This window comes from Ambystoma mexicanum, chromosome 7q (assembly GCF_040938575.1).
Source record: "Ambystoma mexicanum isolate Mex_15411 chromosome 7q, UKY_AmexF1_1, whole genome shotgun sequence".
Lineage (NCBI taxonomy): Eukaryota > Metazoa > Chordata > Amphibia > Caudata > Ambystomatidae > Ambystoma > Ambystoma mexicanum.
Genome location: NC_090941.1, coordinates 168,191,389 through 168,219,211, shown reverse-complemented (window position 1 = coordinate 168,219,211; position 27,823 = coordinate 168,191,389). Strand labels below are relative to the sequence as shown.

The 27,823-nt window shown below is 44.2% G+C and overlaps 1 protein-coding gene across 3 annotated transcripts in view; it reads right to left on the bottom strand.

Annotated features, from left to right (window-relative positions):
* The window catches only part of LOC138528528 (interleukin-5 receptor subunit alpha-like), a 291,652-nt gene that overhangs the window by 86,122 nt on the left and 177,707 nt on the right, over positions 1-27,823 (bottom strand). For all 3 annotated transcript variants that reach the window (XM_069640280.1, XM_069640281.1, XM_069640282.1), the window contains 2 exons: positions 24,096-24,250; positions 17,080-17,227 (listed from right to left, as the gene is read on the bottom strand). In XM_069640280.1, the coding sequence (XP_069496381.1) occupies positions 17,080-17,227; positions 24,096-24,250 (303 nt within the window). The remainder of the gene's footprint in view (positions 1-17,079; positions 17,228-24,095; positions 24,251-27,823) is intronic.

Genomic DNA, 27,823 nt, shown 5'->3' with positions numbered 1-27,823 from the left:
GTTGCTTGTCTTCCACTCTCCCTGAACTAAATCACAGTAACTTGTTTCATCTATTGGACATTGCCCAGGATTGGTGTCAGAAATTGTCAATTGACCCACTGAAAAAGCGCTTTGTCTACTTTAATACAGTAGTCTAAAGAGGGATCATGGAATTTGACAAAGAACACATCTTGGTGAACCTATCCACAAATCTCTATGTAGTGAATTTGTATATATGATGAACCACCATTCCACTATATTTGAATGAGTTCCCTAATAATTACATTGCTTGGAAATATATGAGAATAAAGTTCAGTCTAGTGGAGACCTTAGAAACCCTTGGTACACAGAAAGAACTAGAAAAAGACTCTCATAGGTTCTGTGGCAACGACAGGGTTGAACATATTTGACACTTTCTCTTTAATTGTGAAAGCCTGAATGTGATATGTAGAAATAGTGCTAAAGTACATAGCCATTCTGAGATTTGGTATGGAAATATAGATCACTTGTGGGCCCTCTTTTATGAAGGAAATTATGTGTCAGTGCTATATCATGCAACACAATGTTGGTGCACTATCAAACATGTGCAGGCTTGTTGAAGTACATTTATTTATATTGACTTGTGTAACAATTTTGTCACAATTTTATTGGAAGATATGTTTCTACCGATTTATTGCTTGTGTTCTTTTCCGTAACAACATTGCCTTGTATAAAAAGCCTTAATTGGCTGAATACCATGAATTAAAAAAAATGTCAGATAACACTTGTAGGTCAAAATAACAGTTTGATGTATGATGTAGAATGTGTATAGCATAGTGAGTCTCAAAAATAACCGTTTCAAGTTCATGATATTCCATAACTATACCATAAAGATGCATAATTGTGAGGATGTTTGGGAGTCTTTATTTGTGTCATGGCGTGAGTAAAAGAATATAACCGTAACACAGTGAAAATACTGTTAATGCCTTGTTGAAGGTCCTATATAAGATAATAAATTGTCTAAATTGGAGAGACAAGCAAATCTTCTGGCACCTGTGTACTCTCTGAGAGGGGTAAGCTCTGCTTCGGCTGTAGGCACACTCCCCAGATAATTATCTACCATACTTCCCAACAGCATGCCTTCATCCTTTGCTCCTATGTTCCCCCAAGCCCATACCTGGTGATGGCCACATGACCTGTCAAGGCCTAATCCACCTCTCTATTGCCTGCAAAACCAGCCTAATAGACACCACAGGCAAGAAATGACCTGGTGTTATTTGAATCCTTTCTGCAGGAATTTCTCCCATTTCCAAGGTCTTCCTTGGCCCAAGACCCACCCCTCCTAACAGCATCCCATCATCTCCTGCTGCCATCTTCACCTGAAATCCATATGCCTACAGGGTCAAATGATCCCCTTCAAGTATAACAATTCCCCTCAGGCCTGCTCTGCCCTGACAGTTGGTGAAGGGTTAAGGTGAAAGGGATATCTGTTTACCCTTTCACCATGCCACCACTGCTCAGCTCTTTCCAGCACATGGCTCATACTTAGTCTGAGAGAAGAAGGATAAATCACACTCCATTCCTTAACTGGTAGATCACTAGAATTTCTCAATTTATAACCAGATCAAAATGTAAAATGTGAGGCAATGGATATGTATGCCCTGGCCTAGATTGTATGTCATGTCAAAAAGGGGGAGTTCTCAAAACGGTATACACGCATTTCACCATGGTGTTTTTCGTCACGTGTTTTTTCATCAGCATTTTTATTTAAAAAAAAAACTCATTTTTTTTTTGCGGGGGTTAAAAAATTAAATATATGGTTGTGGGTGTAAGGGAATAAAAAAACAAAAGGGGGGTTTGAGGGGTAACCCCCCCCCCCCCAAAAAAACAACAAAAAAATGAGTTTTTCAAAAGAAAACGGCGATGAAAAATCCCACGATGAAAAATACCACAGCAAAATAATGTAGAACCTCTCAAAACATTATGAGAAACCTTCTATGCTCAACTCTCCCCAAAACTTTTACTTAAGTTCAAAGAATTTTCTAATAAAGATCATTAAGAATTAGATTATGATACATATAAAACATGAAAGTCTATTGACAACAAATTAAATGGAAAGTAGTACATAGAGTTTAGTCTGTCTGTAGTTTCACAAATGCAAATAATAGTAATATTTGTCTCAACAAATGCTTTAGAAATTCATGCTTGATGCGTTTCAGTCCGATGACCTTCTTCCGAAGCATATAAGGCAACAAAATAATCATAATAATATTTAGATTCCATTATCATTTAAATAATCAAACATACCCTTATAACCCATTCAGATAAAGATTTGTTTTAACCAGATCCCTGATTCATAAACAAAACACAATACTTGGTGATAACCGAAAGTGGCAAACCAAATGGCAAAGAATAAATTCCAAAAGGTGCGGGCACCTGCTGAGTGTCGTGACGAGTGCTGTTTGGCTGTGGGTCCTGTTGGGGGTGTGTCCCGACCCCCGGCGTTACCCGTAAACCCCCCAGCACACAAGGACTCACAGCACACGCCCTTCTGGCTCGGGCTTACCGGTCGAACTGACGCGGCCGGGAATGCCCCGTTTATTTATGCTGCATGCGGCGGCGTGCACCGTAACTCCGCTGCGTGCGCGTCCCATCATCGTGCAGCGCCACACTCCTCCTTTTTCGGGAGGACAACAAACAAATGCCTTAAGGCCACACACTGCAAACCAGATAACAATATTACTACAGAACATCAAATAACAAATCCCCACAGTCCCCTTTATTAGCATCCACCCGGGTCCCCTTACTTAACAGTCCCTGGCCTCGGACCGATCAGATAAGTGTCCCAACACGTAGTCGCTGAGGTGAGCGGGTTTCCCTCACCCAGCACCCTTTGCGGGTACCTCCCGCTTACCTCCGGCACAGGTTTTCTGTCCACAGGCGTTCCCCGGGCCGGAGACTCAGGCATGCAGGGTATCTCTCCTCCGTCCTCAGGGACCACCAGCAAGTCCGGATCAGGGGGGGGTCAGTTCTTGGGTCCCCTAACTTCTTGAAGAAGCTCACATTGTGGGTGACAGCGGACCTACCATCCGAGGCAGTCACCATGGATCCCTTGACTGCCACGACATCCAACGGCTCCGGCTCATACGGAAGGGAGAGGTTTCCATGGGGGTGTCTATTTCGAATGAGGACTTCATCGCCTGGCTCCAGCCGCTGCGGTCGAAGCCCTCGCCTGATGTTCTCCTGCTCAATCCTTGTTCGCTGGTCTGCCTCGACCTGTTGGTTGTCGATTACCTCCGGCTCTTTCTCACCCACCTCAGGCAGCAGCCCCCGAGGACATGGCTTGAACAACGCCTCCGCCGGGGCCCCTCCGGTGGAGGCATGCAGGGTGGTGCGGTACACCCTCAGGAACTGATAAAGGGCTCTCTGGAGCGACTGTCCCTGGCCCTGGGCAATTCTGAAGGTCTTGTTCAGGGTCCTCATCAGCCGTTCGGCTTCGCCATTTGCCCTTGGCCAGAGGGGGGTGAACTTCCTGTGCAGTACCCCACAGCTCTCCATCAGTTCCGAGAACCGCTCACTCTGGAACGGAGCCCCGTTGTCCGATCAAAGTGTGTGTGGGAACCCATGGGCCGCAAACACCTTTTCCATGGCCACCACCACGTGTTCGAACGCCACCGACTCCACGAATTCCACTTAGGGATACCTGGAGTATTCGTCGACAAGCACCAGGAAATGGGTGCCCATCGTGGTGTAGCTGAAGTCCGCATGAACTACCTCCCAGGGTCGGTTCCCCCAAGGCATTGCTTCTATGACTGGCTCTCGCTGCAGAGGAAATGCCGCCTGACACCAGACACAGGCGGCCACAAAGTCATCCACTTTCCGTTCCAGTTCCGGGAACCATATTTTCAGTCTTAACCAGGCCTTGGTCTTGGCGGCACCCTGGTGTCCACGGTGGGCAAGAATGATTACATCCTTCACCTTGGATTGAGGCACGACAATGCGATCGCCTCTGAGCAGCAGGCCGGACGCTGGGAACGATAGTTCCTCCCGGACCTTCCACAGCTGCTCCAGTCCGGTCCTGGCCTCCTGAGTGCACTCTGCCAGGGCTTCCAGCACCGACCTCCAAGATTTTGAAACACTCATCTCCCGCCGCGGCTGCTTCGAGCTCCTCCAGGGGCATTGCATTTGGTGTGGCTGCCTCCACTACCATGCAGACATGTTCATCGTCCTCTTCAGCGCATGTATCATGGTCTTCCCCCCCAGGTGCACCCGGGTGTCGAGAGAGGTAGTCTGCCGCGTTGTTCGCCCCCGGCCGATACACCAGGGTGACCCCGTATTCCAGGAGAGCGAGCATCCACCGCTCAATCCTGGCCGGCGACTTGGATGACGACCCAGCTAGGATGGGAAGCAACGGCTTGTGGTCTGTCACGACCGTCACTGGGCGCCCCAGGACATATAGCCTGAAGTGTCTGCAGCCCCAGAGCACCGCCAGCGCCTCACACTCGATTTGCGAATACCTTTGCTCGGTTTCCGACAGCGCCTTGCTGGTGTAGGCCACCGGGCGGACACCCCCATCATGATCAATCTGCGTCAGCACGGCGCCCATGCCAAACGGGCTGGCGTCTACAATGATCTCTGACAGTAATGCAGGGTCGAAGAATGCCATGGTGTCATCCGCTGCCAGCGCACCATTGATGTCATCGAATGCCGCCTTCTCAAGCGGGCCCCAGTGCCAGGTGGTATCTTTCTTTGTCAGTGCCCTGAGCGGTTCCGATCTGGAGGCGAGATTCTGAATAAACCGGCCACAGTACGTAACCATGCCAAGGAAGCTCCATACATCGGACACCGATTCCGGCGGCTGCACCTTTTTAATGTCCTGGACCTTCTTGGGATCTGGTGACACCCCTCCCTCTTCAAACACAAAGCCAAAGAACTCGATCGATGGCCGCAGGAATTCGCATTTTTCCTTGTGGTGGGTGAGACCCAGTGACTGCAGCCTCTCAAACGTTTTCGCTAGCCTCCGCAGGTGGTCCACCTCCGTCTTGGCGAACACCAGGATATCATCACTGATATTCAAGACGCCCTCTAAATCTGCAAGGGCTCCTTGGATGATATTTTGAAAGACTTCCGCCGCCGTGGATACACCAAAACTCAGGCTTTTTATAGCGGTACAGACCTCTGTGCGTTGTAAACGTGGTAATGTACCTCAATTCGGGGAGAAGGACCACCTGATGGTAGCCCGCTCGGAGGTCCAGCTTGGAGAAGAAGCGAGCGCCCTGCACCTTGGCAATGATGTCGTCAATCATCGGGGTGAGGTGCCTCTCCCTCTTGATGGCCTTGTTCGGCATCCTCATGTCAACACAGATTCGGACGGGTTCTGGTTGTTTGGGTTTCCGCGCCACAACAATCAGGGACACCCAGGGAGTCGGACCCTCCACCTTCTCAATTATGTCCAGATTGACTAGATTGTCCAGCTCTTTGTCCACATGTTCACAAAGGTGAAAGGGTACCCTGCGATGTTTCAGGGCGATAGGCTGCACAGATACATCAATATGCAACCTCACCGGGTCACCGGCCATTTGTCCAATCCCACTGAATAAAGCGGCATATTTCTCCAGCAGGTCATTAATGTCCTCCAGATGGACATAGTACGCAAAACTGACGATGCCGAGGGCCTCCGCCGCTGCACAACTTAGCAAGGTGTTCGTGCTTACCGGCGTTACGTAGAATCGTGCAGTGATCTGCGAACCATCATGCTCCACCTTCGCCACAAAAGCACCGTCCAGTGGGATAAGGTCCAGACCCCCGAAGGCAAAGATGCAAGCTTTAGGCGCGACCAAGTTTGGGAGGCATGTCCATAGCATCATAATGCCCACGGGCCATCACGTTGACTGACGCTCCCATGTCCACCAAGACTGGGACTGGAGACCGATTGACCTCCACCACACACCTCGGCTGTCTCCTGTTCTTTCCTTTCAGGACTCCCACACTGGAGACAAAGAAAATGTTCTCTTCCTCCTCTTCGTCTGCTTCTTCCACCTGGGCATCCTCTTCACTCTGGTCTACCTGGGCAACATTCGGCGGGTGACCCTGGCGAAGGAACCCAGACCGGGCCTCTTGGCACCATCACAGGCATGGCCGCCTTGCACACCCTCGAGAAGTGATTTGGCAGCCCACACCTTCCACATGTTCTTCCGGCCACTGGGCATTCTGTTGGGTGAGGCAGGTCGTACCCACAATTTTGGCAGGACTCCCCCGCTCTTCCAGCTCTGTCCCGGGGTCCAACACCAGGTCTTCTGATGCCTCTGCCACCACGCCATATGGCACACACCTCTTCAGTCTTGACGATGCGAGAACCCGCCTCCATCCTTGCTGCCCGAGCCTCAGACACCTTGTGACACCGCCCCAGTTCTAGGATGCGCTGGAGCGTGGATCTGGGCTCCCTTAGTACCTGTCTTCTGAGCTTGCCCAAGGAGCACGCTTGGATGAGCATGGTTCTGATCATGTCGTCCACATCCCCCCCATGCACAGGCCTGCGACAGGCGCCTTAGGCGTCCATAAACGGCATCCAGATTCTCGTCCTCTTTCTGTTTTGCGGACAACATCACGAAATGTTCGTAGTCCGCGTTGACAAGGGGCAGAAAATGTGCCTGAAGCTCAACCTTTGCCTGGTCATAGGATCCATCCCCAGCCGGAAGCGACTCAAAGATTTCCTGGACCGAGGGCCCCGCTGAGTACAACATGGTTGCCAGCCTGCTGTCATCATCTGTCACTTGTGCGGCCCGAAAGTACATATCCAGGCGGTCAACCCACCTCTTCCATCTGGGCCCTAAGCTAGAAGGCGGGCCCGAGACATCAAACTCTGGGATGGGCTGCAGGGCCGCATGTGCATGTGCCTGGGCCATGGCAGGAAGTCCTGGCTGGGCAATTGGTATTACCACAGGTGGCGCTGGAGGCACTAGGGCCAGGGCTCCTGCTTGAGCCAGAGGAGGCTGTTGTACTGCTGCTGCTTGTCCACCGTCCTGATCCTCAGAGTCACTCATGAGTTTGAGCGCACAGGCACCCCCAGCGTGGAGATTGGGGGCCGTAACTCAAACCTCCAGCCACGTCCAGGCAAAAGAAATGTCCAAACTGGGAGCGAAAATGGCAATGACACAGTGTCCCCCTTCACAGGCAATCACCTGCAGCACAGTCACAGCCACCAGGCCTGAAGATTTCCAGGATGAAAAACGAAGAAATACAGCTGCAGCACTCCTCCCTGATGATGAAGAGGATAAAGAACAGCAGGGTCACCAGCCTGATGATGAAGAGGATGAAGAAGACCCCAGCCTTCAGCTGTTCCAAAAATTGAGTCAAGAAAGAAATGTGGGCTATGCAGGCCCAGCCATTGTAGCCCTCTTCCTTGCTTGCACTCGACGTAGGAGCCCCAAAATTTGAATAAAAATCAAAAATTGGGCATGGGCATGCAGGTATAACTGCCTTCTAGCAGTGTGTCCAAATATTAGGCCTGGATGCCATTCACCGCCCAAACCGGAGCTCAGTGAAGTTCCACGGCCTGATATGCAAAATGGCCGCCAGCCGCGTGGGTGATGCACAGCCAAGGTCCAAAACGAAAGGTCAGCATGATTCCGTTTCAGGGAAAAAAAATGTGCAGATTCCGTCACCGCCGGGCCCAGGTATCATCTCCCCATTCGTCGCCACTGTTGGAGGTGTGTCCCGACCCCCGGCGTTACTAGTAAGCCCCCCAGCACACAAGGACTCACACAGCACACGTCCTTCAGGATCGGGCTTCCCGGTCACACTGACACAGCCGGGAATGCCTAGTTTATTTATGCTGCAAGTGCTGAAAAAAGATATAACTGTGTTGGTAGATATTGTGCTGGGTCTTGCGAATGGTGTAGAAAGAACAACGGAGAAGGGGCAGTGCTTTGACGACGATACTCATCATAGCACTAAGGCTCCAGATGAGAAACTTGGTGATGTAATACCTGATGCAAATGATTCAATATTGACAATCAATGATACTGAGGAAGGCACAGGGGTCACAAGTCCCTTGATAAGACCCCACAAATGTTCCCAAAAAAGAAACATCTCAAAAGCAATAATAAAAAAACAATGAAGGGGTCCTATAAAATCAAGATCCCTAGCTGCTGTTTCATCTGATAGAGTTAAATGTGTTGAGTCTCACAAGTCATACACATTAGTTGGAGAAACAACCGGAAAAGAGAAGGAAGACAAGACAAAAACCAACCCCTAAATAAATAATAAAAAATAAGCCTTTAAACGGGTGGTTAACTAGAATAATAACTCCTTGTGAGAATAGGAAACAAGCTTATGTTGATTTAACTGAGAGTGTGGAGATTAATGATGCTGAGATATGGGAGGATAATATTTAGGGATGGGAAGAAATGGAAGCTGATTCTAATTCTAATAGCAAATTGAAGTCTTTACCCATGGATACACGTGATGAAACAATAAGGGAAATTGTATCAATGTGGAATCTAACACAAGATATAGTCCTTTTCCTAAATAGAAAACACACCCAAAATGAATCTATCAAATCCAGGATCTGAGGGTTATAACAACTAAAGATATATCTAGGGTCGAAATCCCCCACACAGCACAATAATCCAATTGGGCTATTACCCATCTGATTCCACTGTGTATCATCCGTATAGTTCGCATACACCACACCAAGTTTATCTAGTTGATCAAATAATGGAATCATGAAGAGGTTAAAGAGGGTGGGTGCCACGCATGAGCCCTGTGGGACCCCACACAAGACAGAGAACTCCTCAGCCTGAAAAACCCTTGCTCTAAGTTCCTCAAGGAATGATTTCACCCACTCCATCGCTGATTTGGAGAAATGTGCAGATGTCCGCAATCTCTTTGCCAAAATAGCATGATCCACCAGATCAAACAGAGAGATCCAGATGCATGAGCATAGTGATTTTGCCCCATGCCATGGATTGCATTATGTTGGTCTTGAGCTCTAAGAGGGTAGATTCCGTACTATGGGCTTTTCTAAAACCAGATTGTTTGGGCCCTAAGATGTCATGTGCGGTCAAAAAGGCTTCAATCTGAAGATAAGCTACTTTGTACAAGATCTTTAACACGTAGGGTACATTTGTAATAGAGCGATAATTGACCGCTATTGTGGGATCAAGAGAAGCCTTTTTTATAAGTAGTGAAATCCAAACTTGTTTTATATTGCTTGGAACAGAGTTTTCCCTTAAAGATGCATTAACAAACTTTGTAATCAGGGGCACATGCCTTAACAGTGATAGCCGGGCAGACATCACCCCTACAATTAGTGGGCTTAAGTTTCCCAAAATCTTGGGCAGATATTACTCTGATATGGGCTTCAATGTGAACTCTGGTAATGTTTTAGGTACTGCTCGTTCTAAAGTTATTTTCCTGTCCATTGGGCACGCTTTGTTTTTACAACAGATACTTTCCTGAATTTTCCCTAATTTGTCCAGGAAAGCCTCCTGGATATTATTACACCATGTGGCATTTTTTAACACCTGACTGGGCAGGGAAAAAGGAGTCTCCAACTCTTAAAGGATCCTAAAAAGCTCCTTTAAGCTGGACGCTGCTCCAGAAATGTAAAGGTCATAGTAATTCGTTTTTGCACAAGTAATGGAGTATTTATAGGCTTTAACTGCCTGCAGATAGATCTGTTTGTTCTCAGTAGACTTGTTTTTATCCCAGTGTTTACGTGCCTGACGGACATTGTTTCTAAGGACCCGAATTTCTGGCCTGAACCATGTTTATCAGGTGGTTTTGTGACTCTGCGTGATTTCACTGGCAGTAAACTTTCAACGGCTGATTCCAATGTTTTGAGGTAGACAATGGATAGATCTTCTGCCGAGTTAAAGTTAGACAAATCATTTGCCAGAGGTGCAAAAAAGGGAGCCATAGCTGCCGTGGTAAGTTTACAAGTGTTTCTAACCGTAGCCCTGCAACCCTCTTTAAGAATTTTTTGGACTGGAGACATAGTCATATTCCAACCCAGGAGATGATGATCCAACCATGGGCATTGATTATTTTGTACATCTTCAATGCAGAGGTTTTGAGATAGGACCCAATCCAGTGGTTTACCTTTTTCATGGGTAGATGACATAATATGCTGGTCAAACCCAAGGTCGATTAACATAGACTTCAGTAGCATATCTGATGCATCATACTTAGCCCAGAGCACTTTACAGTTTGGGATTTGGGCAGTATCCATTTTTGTAATTAATGGCTTGATTATAAATTAAAGAACCAAGGAACGTAGTCACACGGGCAAATGGTTATATAAAGAGAATTTGCAAATGAATTCGACTTAAGTGTGCAAACAAAAGGGGATAGGCTCGGTCAGTGAGAAATTAAATATTCATATTTTATTAATCAAATACACGAAATAGTATAAAAAAATGATAGATCATAAAACTAATGAAAATACATTAGAAAAGTCATATAACTTTGATACTGCCAAAGACTAAGATAATTCATCTGTAAACAGAGAGATTACAAGTGTGAAGTAGAGAGAAGTGCTAACTTAGCCTAATTATATATGGCCCTGCTGCAGTCAGTCTTACTGGCTATATTTCTCTCGAATAGTATTTTTATGCTATCTAAATAGGTAAAAAATAGTATCAAAGAATTGTATTGTGCAACATCGTCATAAAGTGCTGTGTCAGCACTTTGTGTTGTGCGCTTCCCAGCACTGACACAGCACTTTACGACGATTTTGCAAAATACAATTCTGTGGTACTATTTTTTACCTATTTAGATAGCATAAAAATTACTACACTTAAGAATATTATAACCATTGGGAATCGCCAGAGCAAGTGCGGGTCCCACTGCATCATGCAGCCATGAACCCGTGATTGCGCAGAGGTCTATTTATTGATCCACAATATAATCTGTGACCTCAGTGGCATGCCTAATCAAAGACCTAGTATTTAGTAGCATACATTGCACTTTGTCCCTAACAATACTCTTTTTAGTTCTGTTGCAAGGCAGGTCCTGTCTATGTTGTAAAAGGGGCATAGAGGTATCAGTTTGGCAAGACCCAGATGACACAGTCGCTCCAGAAGATAAGGCCAATAACCCTTGACCCCTAATAATGATATTGGGCTCCTTACCAGCTATGGCTATACAATCCTCCATATCACAGCTTGCCACCTCTCCCTTCCCTATGGCCTTGAAAGCAACCTCATGGGACAGGATAGAAGGGGCAGATATGGATGGTGAGCTAAAAGCATTAGGGAGACCATACACCCGGGTGGGTAGGGGTATGTTCTTAGTTAGAGTTGGGAGTTTTCTTTGTTGTGCAAGCTTTTCCTTCCTGGCCTGCCTGCTCATCCTCTGCAAGAGCCTTGCAAGCCACCTCAGATTGGGCAATGATACCATGGGATACAGAAGTTAGGGTCAGGGGAAAAACATTACGTGTACTACTGCATACGGGTATATCCAATCCCAGAGTATGGGTATATTTTGTATGGATGGATGTTTCCATTGTGTTACATCTGCCCTGACGTGAGACTGAAAGGGCGTTTGCTTCCAGTTTGGTGCGTCCAGCTTTTATGGCCTCCAAAACCTCTGCAAGGCCCATACCAAAAATCAAAGTATTGGGAGAGGCATACTGTCTCTTTATGTACCGTCACGAGCTGCCACTGACCGTTCCCAACGTACCGGCACGGATATGCCCGACAAGTCCATAAGTAGGAATTCAGGAACCACAAAAAATAAAAGAGTTGTAGTTCTTGAGACCTATTATCACTTATAATACATGAGGCAGTGAAATTCAAGTACAGGAAGGGGTATAAAGTAAGGCATTTAGATTGTATGGCTAGCAATTAAGGCGTTTCCTATTCCTGAGCATCAACATTCATACTGAACAGAAGTGAGATACAAGGTAGCAATCCACTCAACATTCACTGGAGACACGCCTAAAAGCACAGTGCAGAGAAGTTCAAAGGGAGGTGCAGCGCTATAACAAATACAAATATTTATATAATCCTAGAATTTATCTCTCAGCTGTAATTTCTATGCAATGGCTAAAATAGAATGAAAACAGTTCTTAGATACTTACAGGAGAGCGTAACAGGCCTACCTGCCCTCCCTCCCTGAGACAAACGCCAGTTTTATAAACAAGTTACAATGGCAAAGTGTATTCCCAGATTTTGCGGTAAACCTTAGCACATATCCCTTCACAATGTGTTACAGTCAGTGTCCATGCTTGACATTTGCATTACATTGTCTTCGATGTATGTTCGTGGATGAGGCTTACTGGTGTAGACAATCCTAAAACCACAAGTCATGTATGGGAAAAGGTCTTGTTACCCAATCTAAACATTCGGCCCGTGGACAGTCTAACCATTAACTTGGGCACAAAGGTCGGGAAGGCTCGGTTGCAAGTTGGAAACACAGTCCACCATTTTAGAACACATAATTACCTATGAAGAGAAATCAGAATGGCGGATGATCCTAAAATGGCGGCGAAGTCGATCTAAAATCGGAACTTTGCAACGCAGTTTTCTTCGCAGAGCGACTAGGCTTAGCCCAATATATATTAGAAGGAGGCACAATATGATTTCCCATTTAACAAACCCTCCTTTTGGCCTAAGCCAAGTGCTAAACTACTTTTAGTCACTTTACGAGTAACTCCACATCTCAATGTCCATACACCCTGAATCACAATCATCAGAGATATCGATCGCCATAAGGTCGGTAACAGAAATCTCCTTCAACACAAATTCACTGGTCATTCTTTCTGGTGCGCATACCTTTTGTCCTAATGTTCCCATAGTCTGTGCACAACATCCTCCTAATACTGAACAAATACCAGGAAGACATTGTATACAGCAACAGAAAAACAACAGAATACCCAGAATAATCAACAAGACTGAAAGTAGCTTCCATCCCCAAAATCGTAAGAAGTCCCAGAACCAAGCGCTAAGATCCCAATTTCCCTCAGGAACATGCACTTCTGAACTAAGGAAGTGCAGATTTTGTATAGCCTTAAAGATGGTTGGGGAGGAATCTGGCATGAAAGCGCAATAAGCGGACCCCACTAATTTGCATACTCCACCACGCTCAGCCAGGATGACGTCTAATGCCATCCGGTTCTGTAGGGCCACTAACCTTATCGCTTTCTGTTCTAAAGTCATGTTATATAGTATGTCAGTGGTCCGGTTGATGGTCCTCTCCAGTACTCTCGCTAGTCTTCTGATATCTTCAGAATTCAATATTTGTCCCCAAAAAGGTACAAAAGATTTCGCTACGTCACCCAGAACTTGTGATGAACTATCACCATTCTCGTCCCGCCTTGGACGAGCTTTAGAAAGGTCTATGGTGATTGCTATGAATACCCCTGGTAACAGAATTCCTAAATAACAGGTTCCCTGCCAATCCCTAGGTAGCCATGGGAAAGCTTCATTACCGCAAATGAAGTAGACAGGTTTGCCTATGTACAAAGGTCTGTCCTCACTGGTCAAGTTCACAACATTGGTGCAGCCCTTGAAATCGCACATTAACTAAGTACCATTCCTCTGTATGTAGAAAGAAACCAAATCAGGGCTGTGGTTAACAGTGTAGGAAGGTGGCGTGGCATCCCTATTGCCTATAGGAGCCATCTTGAAAGAGATCAAAGATTGAAAAGGTCGAGACAGTCTATCAGAAGGCCTAAAAGAAGCAATATTTAGCTTGCTCCTATTTGCAAAAAGTGAGCATCCCAGGGGCATTAAAAGTCGTTTCTCGAATTCATTCAAATTTGTTCCATCAAAGTTCCCTGAGATGCTATCATTCCATCGGCCAAAGAATAGTGCCCTTAAAGAAGCATAACAGGCAGTAGTCAGAGGCAAAGGATGAAAAAACCAGCCCAACCCCTTATCTCCATGTTGCGGTAAATGTGAGCACACCAACCAATTAGACTTGTTAAAAATGGCACATGTTGCATTCATGATGAGTAGTAAAGTATTATTGTGGTAACTCTGTGCTGAGAGTCTCCAAAGAGACCTCCTTAAACCTTTACAAACTGGTTTTAGGAAATCCCACGGAGCAATAGATATTATTTGTACTATTCAACTACTCATGGCCAATATCATTCGTCACCCTGGCTCTAATCTCTACTGCTGTCTCATCGCCTTCAGTAAACCTTCAGCAAAGCTTTTGACTTAGTATCACATCCCCTTCTATGGGCAAAGCTTTCTGCTTGGGAGATCGACTTACACTTGCTACACTTCCTAAAATGGCAGTATACTGACACGACCGCCACTGTGTACCTCAACCAAGAGGGGGTAACCACTGCCCCAATCGAGACAAATGTGGGATTGAAGCAGGGGGGTGTTTTTGTCCCCCTGCTTTTCAATCTCTACATTGCTGATATGGCAAATTACTTAAATGCAGTGAGAAACCTCCCTCCCAGGGTAAATGGTGTACTCATTATATGGCTCGGCTATCCCTATGATCGTGTTCTCTTCGATCAGACCCCTATCAGGCTTCAGCACTCGATAAACACACTGACTACTTTCATGCATGCTAATCATATGATTATCAATATCGGCAAAACTAAAGTAATGCGCCTTAGGGGTTCCCAATTGAAAGAATTGGATTTCATTTGGAAGTTGGGGAGTGAACCATTGGAAATTGTCGATACTTATGTATATCTGGGGTTCCTGCTGAAATTCAACCCATCACACTGTTTTATAAGGGACTAAGCGCTATGTCTATTTTAAAGGGGGAAATAATTTGGAGGGCCTTTGGATCATTTATTGCACCAGCTTCATCCCTTCGATACTTTAAAGCCTACATGCACGTCAATGGAACTTGGTGAAATGGCTAGGGTTGAGGCCAAAATCCTATGGTCAATGATGAACCTACCGAACTCAGTGCCCGTCGAAGTGCTAAGGATGGAAATTGGTGTTTATTCCCTCTCGTCATCCTGGCTTGTCCAGCATACTATTCTCTACCTCAGATTGACATTGCCTGGGTGTGGTGCAAATAAGCTTTGTGATATCCTGAACCTTGGTAAATATAATCTTAAGAGTTCCCTTTTTATGCATGAATTGGTTGGTTTGGCAAAATTTCTACTAAACACATTGGACATACCTTTGGCTCTCGCCGCGACCTCCCTAATACAGAGCAAATCTTAAAGTTAAAGACTAGAGTCTGGGATAGAATATGTAACCTGGATAAGCTTGCCATGAGGATGCGCTATAGACCTTTCTCCCACAAGGCTTTAAGTTCAGCCTTATGGCTGACTATCTTAAAAAGCCCTTCTCCCCAGCATTGAGAAGTTTCATGATATATTTACGATTCAACCTACTGCCTACCATGGAATTTCAGGGTGCTTGGCAGAATGTTGCGACTGAACAAAGACTTAGTAGAATCTGTGGTGAAGAAATAGAAACCGATCACCACATACTGACCAAGTGCCCTGGGAGAATAGCTCAGGGGAATCACGCTCGCCTTGGAAACAAGACGACACGGAGCAACACAGGTTCAAACCCTGGGTCCGCGCTTAAAAACCTCTGGGTATTAAGCACGTTATAAATAACCAATTACGATGTATCTGAAGAGTTATGGAAAATGTGTACAGCACATAGACCAAGTCACAACTGAACAATTCTGGAATACGTTGTATAGTGCCTCCCCATTAGTTATCACTGCAGCTGCAATTCATCTTTAGAAGGCAGCATTGAAATTATGGTCTTGAGATGATTTGGTGAAATCCTCTGTTTGCACTTTTATTCTTTTTTATCCTGTTGAATTTTAAATGAATTTGATGATATTTTGTTTAATCTACTTGATTTTATATGTATATGCATCAATTGATAATCTGTAAATGTATCTAGTGTATTTGATGTGAGACATATTATGTAACCAAATGCACAATTCCCCTACAGTGGGACATACATTATTCTGAAATGATTGGGCTCTGCAAACCTTGCCTCACCACCTTCGGGCACCTTCGGCCACCTCTGTGACGTCACAGTCCAACCCACAATTCCCACATCATAGTGCTAAAACATCGAGACATTTGAGATGACCACCATACCTTTATTCATCTGACGCTGGTCATCTCCATCCGTTTTTCATGGGAATAAAACCAATCATGACACTGCAAGAGCCTTGAACCATTGACAAGTTACCGTTTTAATGTTGCATTTTAGGAACTCTTTGAACTTATTCCCAGGCTCAGATGTGCAAAGGGACAATTTGAAACCACCATGGGACATTTTAAAACCACCAATACTTACCTGCAATCCAATTGTATTGCCTATATGTTATTTGCTTGAAACACAATTATTTAGAGAATTCTCCAGTCTAATGCATAGAACTGTGTGGCTAACAACAAAGCCCCTTCCACTTTTAGTGGGCTAATACCGCAGCTGAAAAGTTTGCTCCTTTTTACTGCGCTGAACTTGCATTTTTACCACATTGGCATGCCCTTAGAAGCACAGAGCTAACCCAAACAGAACCAGGACAGAGGGGTACAAGGGTTTTTTAGGCAAGGAGTGGCAGGTAGTGGGTGGGGAAGGCCATAGGGACTACTATGGCTGTTGGAAGTCAATTGGTGGGTTCAAATCCAAACAATACTAACAGGAGGTGTGTCCCACCTAACATTCCATCTCTTTCCTAACTTCACTTTCCATTCCAATTTTTTCTGCTTTTAAGCAGCACTTGCAAGGCCACCAAAGAGAAAAAAGTAAAAAGAGAAATATGAGAACAAACTGCTGTATGCCCTTTATCTAACATTAACTACTGCCCTAAATGCAGGCGAACCATGGTTCTCGGTAGAAGATTGTGGTAGAGCAGGGAAGATAGGGGGGCAGACTAGGACAGAAAGTGGACTTTTGCCCAGTTACAAATCCCTGTAGCGGGAGGAGCAGCTGCAGACCATCATCAAAGGTACGAGTGAGCTACCTGGTGGCGCGCAATAATCATTCCTTTCCTCAGGCCTGAAAGGCGAGCGGTGCATCATACTTCTGAGTTTGCTTCGAAACTGTCTTCCAAATAATCAGATTGGCTGAGACACACCACAAAGTCCATGGTAGATGCTAAAATGTCGTATTTCTCCACAGGTACCATGGATGTTCATCATAGTATATATCAATAAGGACTTACCTTTGCCTAGGAAAACTGGTTCACTCCACTCTCCCCAGAATTTGTTTTTTGTTGGCGCACAATTCTTCTTCGCACGGACACGAATGGAGTATTTCTTCTTTTCATCATAATGTGTGAACACATATTTCTCTTCTTTTTCAATCTCGACCTAACAAATTCAATACAATAGAGTGTCATCTCATTTTCAGGCACTGGTGGATATTGCATTCACTAAATATTGCATATCTGATAAGCCAGTTTAGTTCAGGTATTGTTCACTACTATATGTCGTTTTGCTTAAAATTAGTTTTCGTGGTAACAGCGCTGGGAGATATGCCACAACCAGTTACATTGAGCAATGTGCCAGATGATTTCGAAAGTGAATACAGATTAATAGTATCAATGTATGGGTTGTTCACAGATAGAACTACTAAACTTAATTTGAAAGAAAAAAGTTAATTAAAGTAAGCTTAGGCAGCCCTTGATTTAAAAGGGTAGGTATTATCATCAGCCTCAAATTCGTGGCACTTTAAAGCAAAAATGCTGACACTTCCCAGCAATACTTCAGTGTATTTAATTCCACCATTACAAACTTCCAAAGGGACTAAAGTGCTGTAAAACACTGTGCAACTCCTTTTGTTATGTTATGTCATCTCGATTTATACCGCACAACGCTGCCATTTGTATGGTCTCCAGGCTTTCTGTCTAATTCACACATAGGTTTAGGGAGAACATACAATATGGGAAATCAAGATGCAATATCTAAAAAAGAAAACACCTACTTCATTATGCATCAATCCAAGCAATATTTTTAGTAACAAAGTGTTAAGCGGATTCTCAAACACGTTAATGTTTCATACTTTCACTAAATGTAAATTCAGCAGATCATTTACAAAGTCCTTTAAAACCTGGTCAGATCTATTTTTCCTTCTATGTCTATTGCGTTTTCAGCAAGATGGGTATATACTGTGCCATTTGCAGTATCCGTTCATTAAATCACGGTGCCCTCTCTTTTCACCACCTCAGCATATATTCTCATCCGCCATCACTGCATCATCGAATTCTAGACCCGCGTCTCTATCTTTTCTGTTTAGAATCAGGTATTTCCTTGGCTCGGACTCTCATCCTTTTGCTGTTTACATCATGACCATAATGATATGCCACTACTTATGGTATGTTGAGCTTGCTGACTACATTAACCAAAGAACCTCTACAATCACACCTATGGCACCTTATCTTAAATGTTTTATCGATTGTTGGCAATGTGACCAGACTACAATAACTTTGCACCATTACATATGTCCTCATTACAAGTTTGCCAGTCTGGAAACAACGGTACAGGTAAGCTTGCCGGTACCGTTGTTTCCGGAACTGGCAAACTACGAGTTCTGCGTGCGGGTCCCTTTCAGCACTCCATTCATGAATGGTGCCGGTGCATTCGTCTTCCCCATTCCCATTGAGTCCATTGGGACTAAAATGGGAATGGGGAGTAATAATTACCGGCACCCGGCAATGGGGATTTACAGGGTCCGTCTGGGCTGTAATGCCCCAATAAGTCCCCATTGCCTGCTGCCAGTAAATTCATGACCCATAGACTCGTGCTTAGATCAAACTGCATGGCAATACAAATTCAGCCTAAACATGTTAATTTTAAAATTAATTTCAACACATTGGGCCTCATTCCGAGTAGGGAGGTAAGGGTTAACGGTCACCGGTAACGAGACCGGTGCCGTTAAACCCTTACCGCCCTACTATGAGTTCCCTTTGCGGTCCTTCCTTAACGCCTGCTTTTAGCAGGCGTTAAGGACGGGACCCGCAAAGGGACTCCGGGGTCAATAACGGTACCGTAATTTACGGTACCGTTATTGCCGCCTTCCCCCTTCCCATTGAGCCCTATGGGGGCTCAAATGGGAATGGGGAATGGCCCTGGTGAATGGGAAATTACCGGTCCCTCCGACCTCGGAATGGACCGGTAATTACTCCATTCAGCAGGCCGGAGTTTGGACGAGTTCGGAGGCAGACATGCCGCAAATAAAGGCGTGGTTACCTCCGAACTTGGAATGAGGCCCATTTTCCTATTGGAATTTTCTCATCAATTTCTCGTTTAACACCAGTTGACCATTTCACTTACAAATACAAAGGCCTTGCTTTTAGTTAATCTCACTCCTTTGAAATTAGATTTTGCCACTGCTTAATAACTTACTAACCACCTCCGCTCCTTACTCCTCTCCTCTCCCGCATACTTCCCACATACCACACATACCCAAAAGGGCTAGCCACACTACTCACAAACAAACAAGCCAAACATCTGCCACACAAATAAACAGCTTCAACCAACAAACAACCCAGACGCTGGACGTTATCCCTCTGGACACAACAAGCACAGTGCACACATTCAAAGACACTCAGAAAGCCAACACGCACAGACACCAGTTTCTCCTGGTTCTGCAAGCACCAACAGAAGAGCACAACCTCTATCCTATCCCTCTTCCCCCACTAATCTACCCCACCCACTTTCTTACAGAGCCACCAAGCACATGGAGACCATGTTATTGGTAGCATTGTGCGGTATACATCAACAACACATAGCATAACAAAACATTGTGTTTATTAAACACTTTATACATCTCAAAATGTAGAAAATACACTGAAGTGCGATTCACAACGACTTTGAAGTTAGGGAGAGTAAGGATGCCCTTACTATGATTATTCCAAGCCATTCTGGGAGAAGAACGCCTGGGCTTATTGAGAGTTAAACCCTACCACAGGGATTTTTCAAAACTTGGACCAATTCTATGAAATTGTAGCACAGTCAGGACAAATAGATTTAAGTCTTATTTACACTAAAACTAGTTAAGGTGATCAAATTATTTTTAACTCCGATGGTTAAATTGTATACATAATTGTATTTTTAAAACGATGATGCCTTAATAATGTCCGATAATGCTGAGTCCTTGTCGAGTTTAGTGTCCCTTAAGATTTGAACAAGGTCAGCGCTAGGATATGTGCAAGTTAGTATGAGCCCATAAACCCTATTATTTTATTTTGACAGTACTAAAATAAATACACTTGACACATTTGGCATAAATGCTTTGCCTCAAAAAAATATTCTGTGCAACACACCCATTCTTATGAAGCTACTGCTATCAATTAATTACAGCACCTCGCAACATCTTTGTGGAAACCAAGATTAATTTTTGAAAACGAGAGATAATTAAAGAACATTTTGATACTATGTTAGTCCTGTTTGGAAATGACACATTTTAAATGTTGATCCTTTCCATTCACTAACACAAAATAATATATAGAAATAGGGTAGCGAGAAGGATGGGCTCTAGATATGAACACGCCTGTGCTGCGCTCGTTATTTGGTCTGATGATCTGGATATGTCTCTGCAAGGTCACAGGTTGGTAGAGGTGAACCCACACCTCTAGTAAGGAAAATGTGGACAGTCCTGGTTACCTTGCAATTTTTTGGTTATTATTGTATCTCATACACAAAGATATTTTCACACTGAGTGTGGTATTTCCAGTGAGATTTTTTATTTATTATAGTGTAGACACATAGGGCCTCATTACGAGTCCGGCGGTAGCCGTTCTGGAAATACCGGCAAGCTGCCACGGGACCGGTAATACCATTCTGCCTCTGTGATTGGTGGAATCACTGGGGCATTCCAACCCTGGTGACCCGGTAATTCTGGAGGCGGAATTCTGTAAATCCCCACTCTCATGGAGTCCCATAGTCCCAAAGGACTCCATGGAGTATGGGACCATGGAAACACTGGTTCCGTCTATGATGGAGCCGGTGTTTCCATGTTCGCTGGCAGGCGGGTGGTGTTATTTCAACCAGGTCAGACCTGGCGGGAGTGACACCTCCCCACCTGCAGGACTCGGAATCAGCTGGTCTGGAAACAACGGTGGAGTCGGATTTATCACCACCATTGTTTCCGGACCGGCTGACTTGTAATGAGGCCCATAGTCTAATAGTGGTCAGCTGACAGGTGTTTCGACCCCGAGGGGTCCTTATCAAGGATTAATTGTTGAAAGGGCGAGGGATGCTACCCCAGGATGTGTCTCATACAGTATTAGTGTGGAAAAGTCCCTCCCAGAATTTGGTCTGTCGTTATCCAGAGCTGATGCTCTTGATCGTAGTGTGTTGCCGAAGCACAGTGAATGCTTTCTCAACGTAGATACGTCCCACAGACTTCTCACTCGAATAAAAAAACATGGTATTGTTACATGAAACTCAGAAACCTCATGCAGTGTAGCATTTTAGAATATTATGTATTGTTGGCCTCTTAAAAGGTGTCTAAACTTGTATTTGTGTATTTATAATTAGCTGCAAATATGTATGTGGCATCATTTGTAACCTGTACCATCAAATGTGTAAATTGCTTTCCATTTGCTAATTAGTCTATTTGATCATCATTTGACTCTGACCCTCTGAAAAATATGAATTTTGCTTCCTTTTTGTCTTCCTCCCCCTTTCTCTTTCCATCTAAAATACAAAAAGTATCCAAAAAATGCAATGTTTATAGTATCTTCATAGTAAATATGTCATGACAAGTATCCTTACGGTAGTTCAGGGCCTGTCTCAAAAAGGTACATTAGTGTTTCAGTACAAATAATGGGCATGCCTTACTTATTAAGGTATCATATTTTCAAAATGGCTTTCCTGCTTGCTACCGGTAAAAAAAACAAAGCCCACTTTTCGTCTAGCATCATCACCTTTCATCTGGCATCATCACTTGTCATCTAGCACAATCATCTTACATCCCCTTCTTATCTTATTCAGGAAATATATACATCTCGAATTCAATAATTAATTATAGAAGCTGCATAATCAGTACGAATTCCCCCTTTCTTGCATACAAACAGGCAAAAAAGGATGCTAAACTCCACATTGTTTAGACCATAAATTGGTGCTCCATATCAGCAACCCCTTCTTTGATAGGTCAAATAAAATCACCTCTTTGGTAGTTTAAAAATAAAGTAAGAAAACACGTGAGACTAAACATTGCCTGTGCATGATGACTCCAGCTCCCTGACGAAAAGATGTGGTTCCATGTAAATACCTCAATGTGGGATGGCATTATTAAAAATAGATATGTTATGTCATGGTATGTTATTGGGATTTATACCATGCTCTGCTGCCTGGCCTCCAGGTGCTCTGGTGGATCTGAAAGAGAGGGAGGTGGGTGAGGTTAGTGGGGAAGGAGAGGAAAATGCAAGATAGGTTTGCTGTTATGTTCATGCATGCAGACAGGAGGTACCCTAAACTCTGGTTGGGGGATCAGATTCTATGTGTTTTGTGTCAAGAGTATAGATGAATTGTGTGTCTGAAGAGAAGCGTAATGAGCCTGTGATGCTAGTATGCTTTGACCTGGGCTGTGGTATGCATGTTGTTTGTACAGGTGTAGTGTTCTGGTGTTTGATGTCTGTTGGGTGGGTGTTCATTAGCCATTTGTGATTGGCTTAGTTGGTATGCATATTTTGTGTAGGAATGTTGAATTTGAGTGGCTTAGTGCAAGAAGCAGTCAGCAACCTCAATGGTAAAACAAACCTAAAAGCATGCATAGCAGCTCATAGCATGGCAAGGCAAGGTATGCAAAAGGGCACATGTCATCAACATGCATTAGAAGTCATGGAAACACCAGCAAAAGGCCTTACAACCTGGTGTTCTCACAATGCTCCTTCAAAGGGACTTTAAAATAGCTAAGACTTTGTGGATTTCTCAAAGCTGTGAAGCTCAACACCTCCAAGACCGAATTCATACTCTGCACCAACAACACAGAACACCCATACATACAGACCTGGTTATCAACCATGAACTCTGAGGGCTTCACGCCTGAGCTCACCTCCCACACCAAGTGTCTCGGGTTCCACATCGACAAACACCTCTCCTTCAAGACACACATAACTAAGAAAACTCAGGCAGCTAGATATCAGCTCTTCCTTCTGTGGAAAGTCAAGACCTTCCTACCTCCGGACAATTTAAGATGCACTGTTCAAGCACTGGTCCTATCCCACTTGGATTGGGGAAATGCCCTCCTCGAAGGCCTCCGATCGTCCTTCCTTGTGCCCCTGAGAAGTGTCCTATATGCAGCACATGCCTCATCAAAGGTCTATGCAGATATGACCATGTCACCCGGGCTTTCATCAACCTTCACTGGCTCCCACTGCATGCAAGAATCACCTTCAAGTATTGCTGCATCATCTATAAAGCGGTCACCCTCAAGTCACCCAGCTAACTCAGAGAGAAACCCAGCATCTCTGGTGGATAGCGCACCACCAGAAGCCAGGACATGTGCAGACTTGAAATCCACTGCTGCCAAAAGGAAAGGACCAGAAAACAATCCTTCACTTACTTCACCCCACAAGACTATGCATCCTCCTCCCCGTCAACATCAGACTTGCCCACACGTTGCTACAATTCAGAAAAGCACTCAAGACCCATCACTTCAAGGATTCTCTCCTCCTCAACAGCTAGGCCATTACATCGCCCCACACGCCACAGCTGCTACCTAACCCGCTAGACGCCACCCACCTCTCTCCTCCCGCCACCCTGTACAGCTGTACCCCTAATCTGTGCCCCTCTGTATCCTGCCTCCCACTGTATAGCTGTTATGTTGTTAACTCTGAAAAGTGCTCCGTTATGCATATGTATTGTTGTATACCTGTGTAAAGCGCTCTGTTGCTTCTGGAAGCATGTTCTGCTCTCAGTAAATACCATAATAACATAATAACATAACATAAAGCCATACACGGTGTTTCATTGATTTCTTTTAGTTTGATGTTAGTTTTGAAAATATTTGATCCATAAATTGGACAATGCAATTCTTTTTTTTTGTCATCAGAAGGAATATCATGTTAAAATATTCATTTGCTTACCACGTTTTCAAAACAAACACAATTATCCTTCAAATATTATTCAATACAAAATTAAATTGAAATTGTTGCATATTACTCCTATCACTATTATCCATTTACCGGCCGGCACATAAATCGTCTTTGATGAAAATGAGATTCCTACTTACTTGGACTGAAGTCTTTTTGTTTACTTCCCTAAGGTCCACTTGGTATAAGAAGCAGGCCCGCTGTGAGGAACCAAGAGTCAATGGCTGCATCCATCGAACACTGATTTCTTCATTTTCATGACTCAGTGAGACGTTAGTTGGAGGACCCAGTTTCTCTAAAAAATACCCTCGAGAAAGTTAGGGTTTTGAGAGTACAAAGTATTTAAATAAATATAATGTGCAAGGTTTCTGAATTTAACCCAGTGCTTGAGTTTTTGAGTTTTCGTTTTTTAGTTACCAAAAATTGAATTTAAAACAAATGGAAACATTAGAAAGTTGATTTAATTAATTTAAATTATTACTTAGAATTACGAAAGTGTTGGAGCTTCTTACAATGTCCTCATTTCCTATAGTAACCTTTATTACACTGAGTCCTCAGGCTAATTTAATGTTGATGTTCCCCCTCCCCCGCATCCCCACCCGAGATAGGTACTGACTTGCATCTATAATTTCAAAAAACCTCTCCCAAAGGGAGCGTATGCCTACTATTAAACCACATAACTATTTCTGTTCAATATCTCAGCAGTGTAAATTCTGAACAATATTACACATCCCATCGTGAGGGAAGTTGGTAAGGACTGTGAGGAGGATGAGAAAGACACTACTAGGCCCCATTGCGAGTTCGGAGGTGCAGTAAAAACGTGACACGAATTCTATTACAGGCACTTTTTTGGCAGTAAATTAATTACTACAATTTTTACTGAACCACCAGATTCCTAGTGAGGAGGTACAGTGGTGGATTCCCCTAAAGCGAAAAGCTGGCGGTAAATCCTCCCCTTTACCTCCAAAAATCCCATGCCATATTACGGCCCGCAGTAAATCCACGAAATATCCCCAAAGAGTCATATAGACTGCAGTAATGGGTATTCACAAAGCCATACCACCACTGGTACTCCTGTGGTAAGCCCACGGGACTGGGTTGTGGTAATAGTACAAGACTTTGGCGGTAAATCAGCATACTGTTGATTTTTCGCCAAACTCGTAATGTGACCCAGTCTATTAAAGAACACTAACAAGAGTTCAAGACATTAGTACTTTGTGATGTTTCCTTGTCAAAGTCTTAAGTCAATGAGACAATAGTTTAGAAGCTATTGATCATAAACACAGTTTCAAACATTGCATGGCATTGCAGTATGCTTGTGCATGTCCAAACCTCATATTTGCATATGCCCCACTCCAAATACATTTACACTGTATTTGCACTTCTGCTAAAGGGATTGTGCAGCTCAGAGCTGATCTAGGCACATGTAAATTCAGCGTAATGTTTGCACAATACATGTATTAAAACGGTACAGTTTCCTTGATGTTGTAAACCAGAGTTATAGAGAGTATCTGTATGGAGGACTGAAGAAACACATGAGATGGTAGAAGACTCCACACACAGTTTATAGTAAGAAACAATGTGTCATCGGAGGCTCAGTATATGGCTCAGGATATATCTGATCCGGGTACCCAGCTCAGAGGCTGCCATGCCCAAAGTGGAACAACCCTGGACAACTGAAGGTAAGGGATGAACTAGTACCACATCAATATTGGATATTGATTTGGGAGTTGCTCACTTGTTCATACTTTCATATATTAGTAAAGAGATTTAACAGGCTTCCTAATGGGGCCTTCACCTGATAATTATTTTCCATTTAATCTACTATATTGTCGACGCTCGTATTGTGAAATGTTGAGTGCAACTCTCTATTTCCAATACCCGAAGGGAAGGAACTTTGTGCATGTTCATACGCCATGGAGTTAATCCAATGGATTCACATGCTAGGGTTGCACGTGGAATGATGTTTCCTTTGGTGACCAGTACCAAACAACAGAATCCAAGATCTTCAGGATGAAGGCTTTCAAGGAAAATACACATTGACCTTTCTCCCCATATCCAACAGAGGGACCACTGATACAGGTCTTGGATCCATGGATTAATGCACAGGATTCAGCGTAATGTCCCATTTCAGACAGACCCTTAAGAAGAAAGGCTTGGGAAGGATGAAGGGCCAACGGTCCAGGCACACAGTGAGCCTAGAAAGGGGGGGGGTTGTAAAACAAGGCACACAGTTATGCGACACATCCAGAAATGTCAATCAGGAAAATCACCCCAGCAAGTAGAAAATGTCTTTAATTGAATATCTTCAAAGTGTTCAAAGTGTGGTGCATGGATGACCTTTTACACCATGGGTACGTCCTAGGAAAGGAGTGGTGACCGAATCCTAGGACTGGCAAAATGAAAAAAATCTTCAAAAGATGGGAGGCATGAAGTCCAAAGCACTCAATGCCTGGTCCTCATTACATGACGTCCCAAACCGCCTCCAAGTGACACCTGAGTGGAACACAGACAGGTCCAAGGCAAATCCCTCTTGAAGGATATCAAGTATGTTGGCATGCTGGCATGAGAAAGGAACTAGCCCCATGCTGGCATACAAGAACAAAATGATTCCGATTACCAGGCGTTGAATTTCAGAGTCACTGACTACCTGGACACCTGCAGGTATAATGGTACTTTCCTAGAATACTCCACTCTGAAGATCCTGATTTTCAGACTCCACACAATCAACCCTAGATATAGGAGGGAGACACCTGGATAGATCCAGCTAACAGACAGAAGAAAGACAGAGGAGCGGCCCACTCCATAGCAGTTATCATCTGGTGAAGATGTAGAAACCAGTCATCCTACTACCATAGATAAGGTACTAGATCAACCACTAATCAATCCTATTTTGCCAATGGGAAGGTTGCAATGTCCACACGCCACGGAATCTTGAACTTTTAATAGACTCTCTAAAGCAGAATGTTCCCCTGATAACTCTGGAGCAGTTCCTAAATATGAGTGATAATTTCAGGACCCAGAGAGAAGTCCACTGACGAATGAAAAATACAGCTGAGACAGACCCCTTGAATATTCTCCACACACACATGATGCAAATGTCTTAAATGTAGAATGGGTTCTCCTAACAAATGCAGATAAGTAGAGGCCACATTTTCTTCCCTTGATGGTTTGCCACCATGTTGTGTGAACAACACAGGAAGGCATCTAAATGCTCGGAGAGCCACAGCAACAAACAAGAGTTCTGTCTAGCTGGAGTTTGTTTCTGTAAAGTGAGATGAGTACAGGCTTAGGGCAGACAGGGGTCACAATATTTGTCCGCTAGCTCTTTCAGCAGGCATCAGCCATCACAATTTGGAGGAACTAGAGGTTCCCCTGAAGTATTTGTACAGCACACCATCAACAAAATATGTTGAGAGCTGTAGATTGTAGTCTGAGTCTGTAAACAATGTATTTTAGAATGTAAACAAAGAAGGATTTTAGTTGCATTCTGGGCCGACAAAATCACAGAAGGGGATTTCCCCTGAACACGAAGACACTTAATGACGAAGGCCAAATGTTTCGTGAGCGAAATGACTACTGCCTGGTTTGGTGTGTTTCCACATTCTGGTGGGGTGTGTGCAAAAATATTTATTGGCAGTAACGTTGAAGAGAGAACCCGTATATTCAAAATTCCAAATCCAGATGAGGAACCATGATCAAAATCTTATTATTTAGCATCTTACCTAAATCTCCTGAAGGCTGCGCGCTAGTTGACTCTGTTTGGGCACTTTATAGAACCTCCCTCCATAGAGGAAGCACCGTTGCATGTAACCGTTTTACCAAGGGCAGGACATTTGGAGAGAATATGTGGTGTTGACTGTAGGCC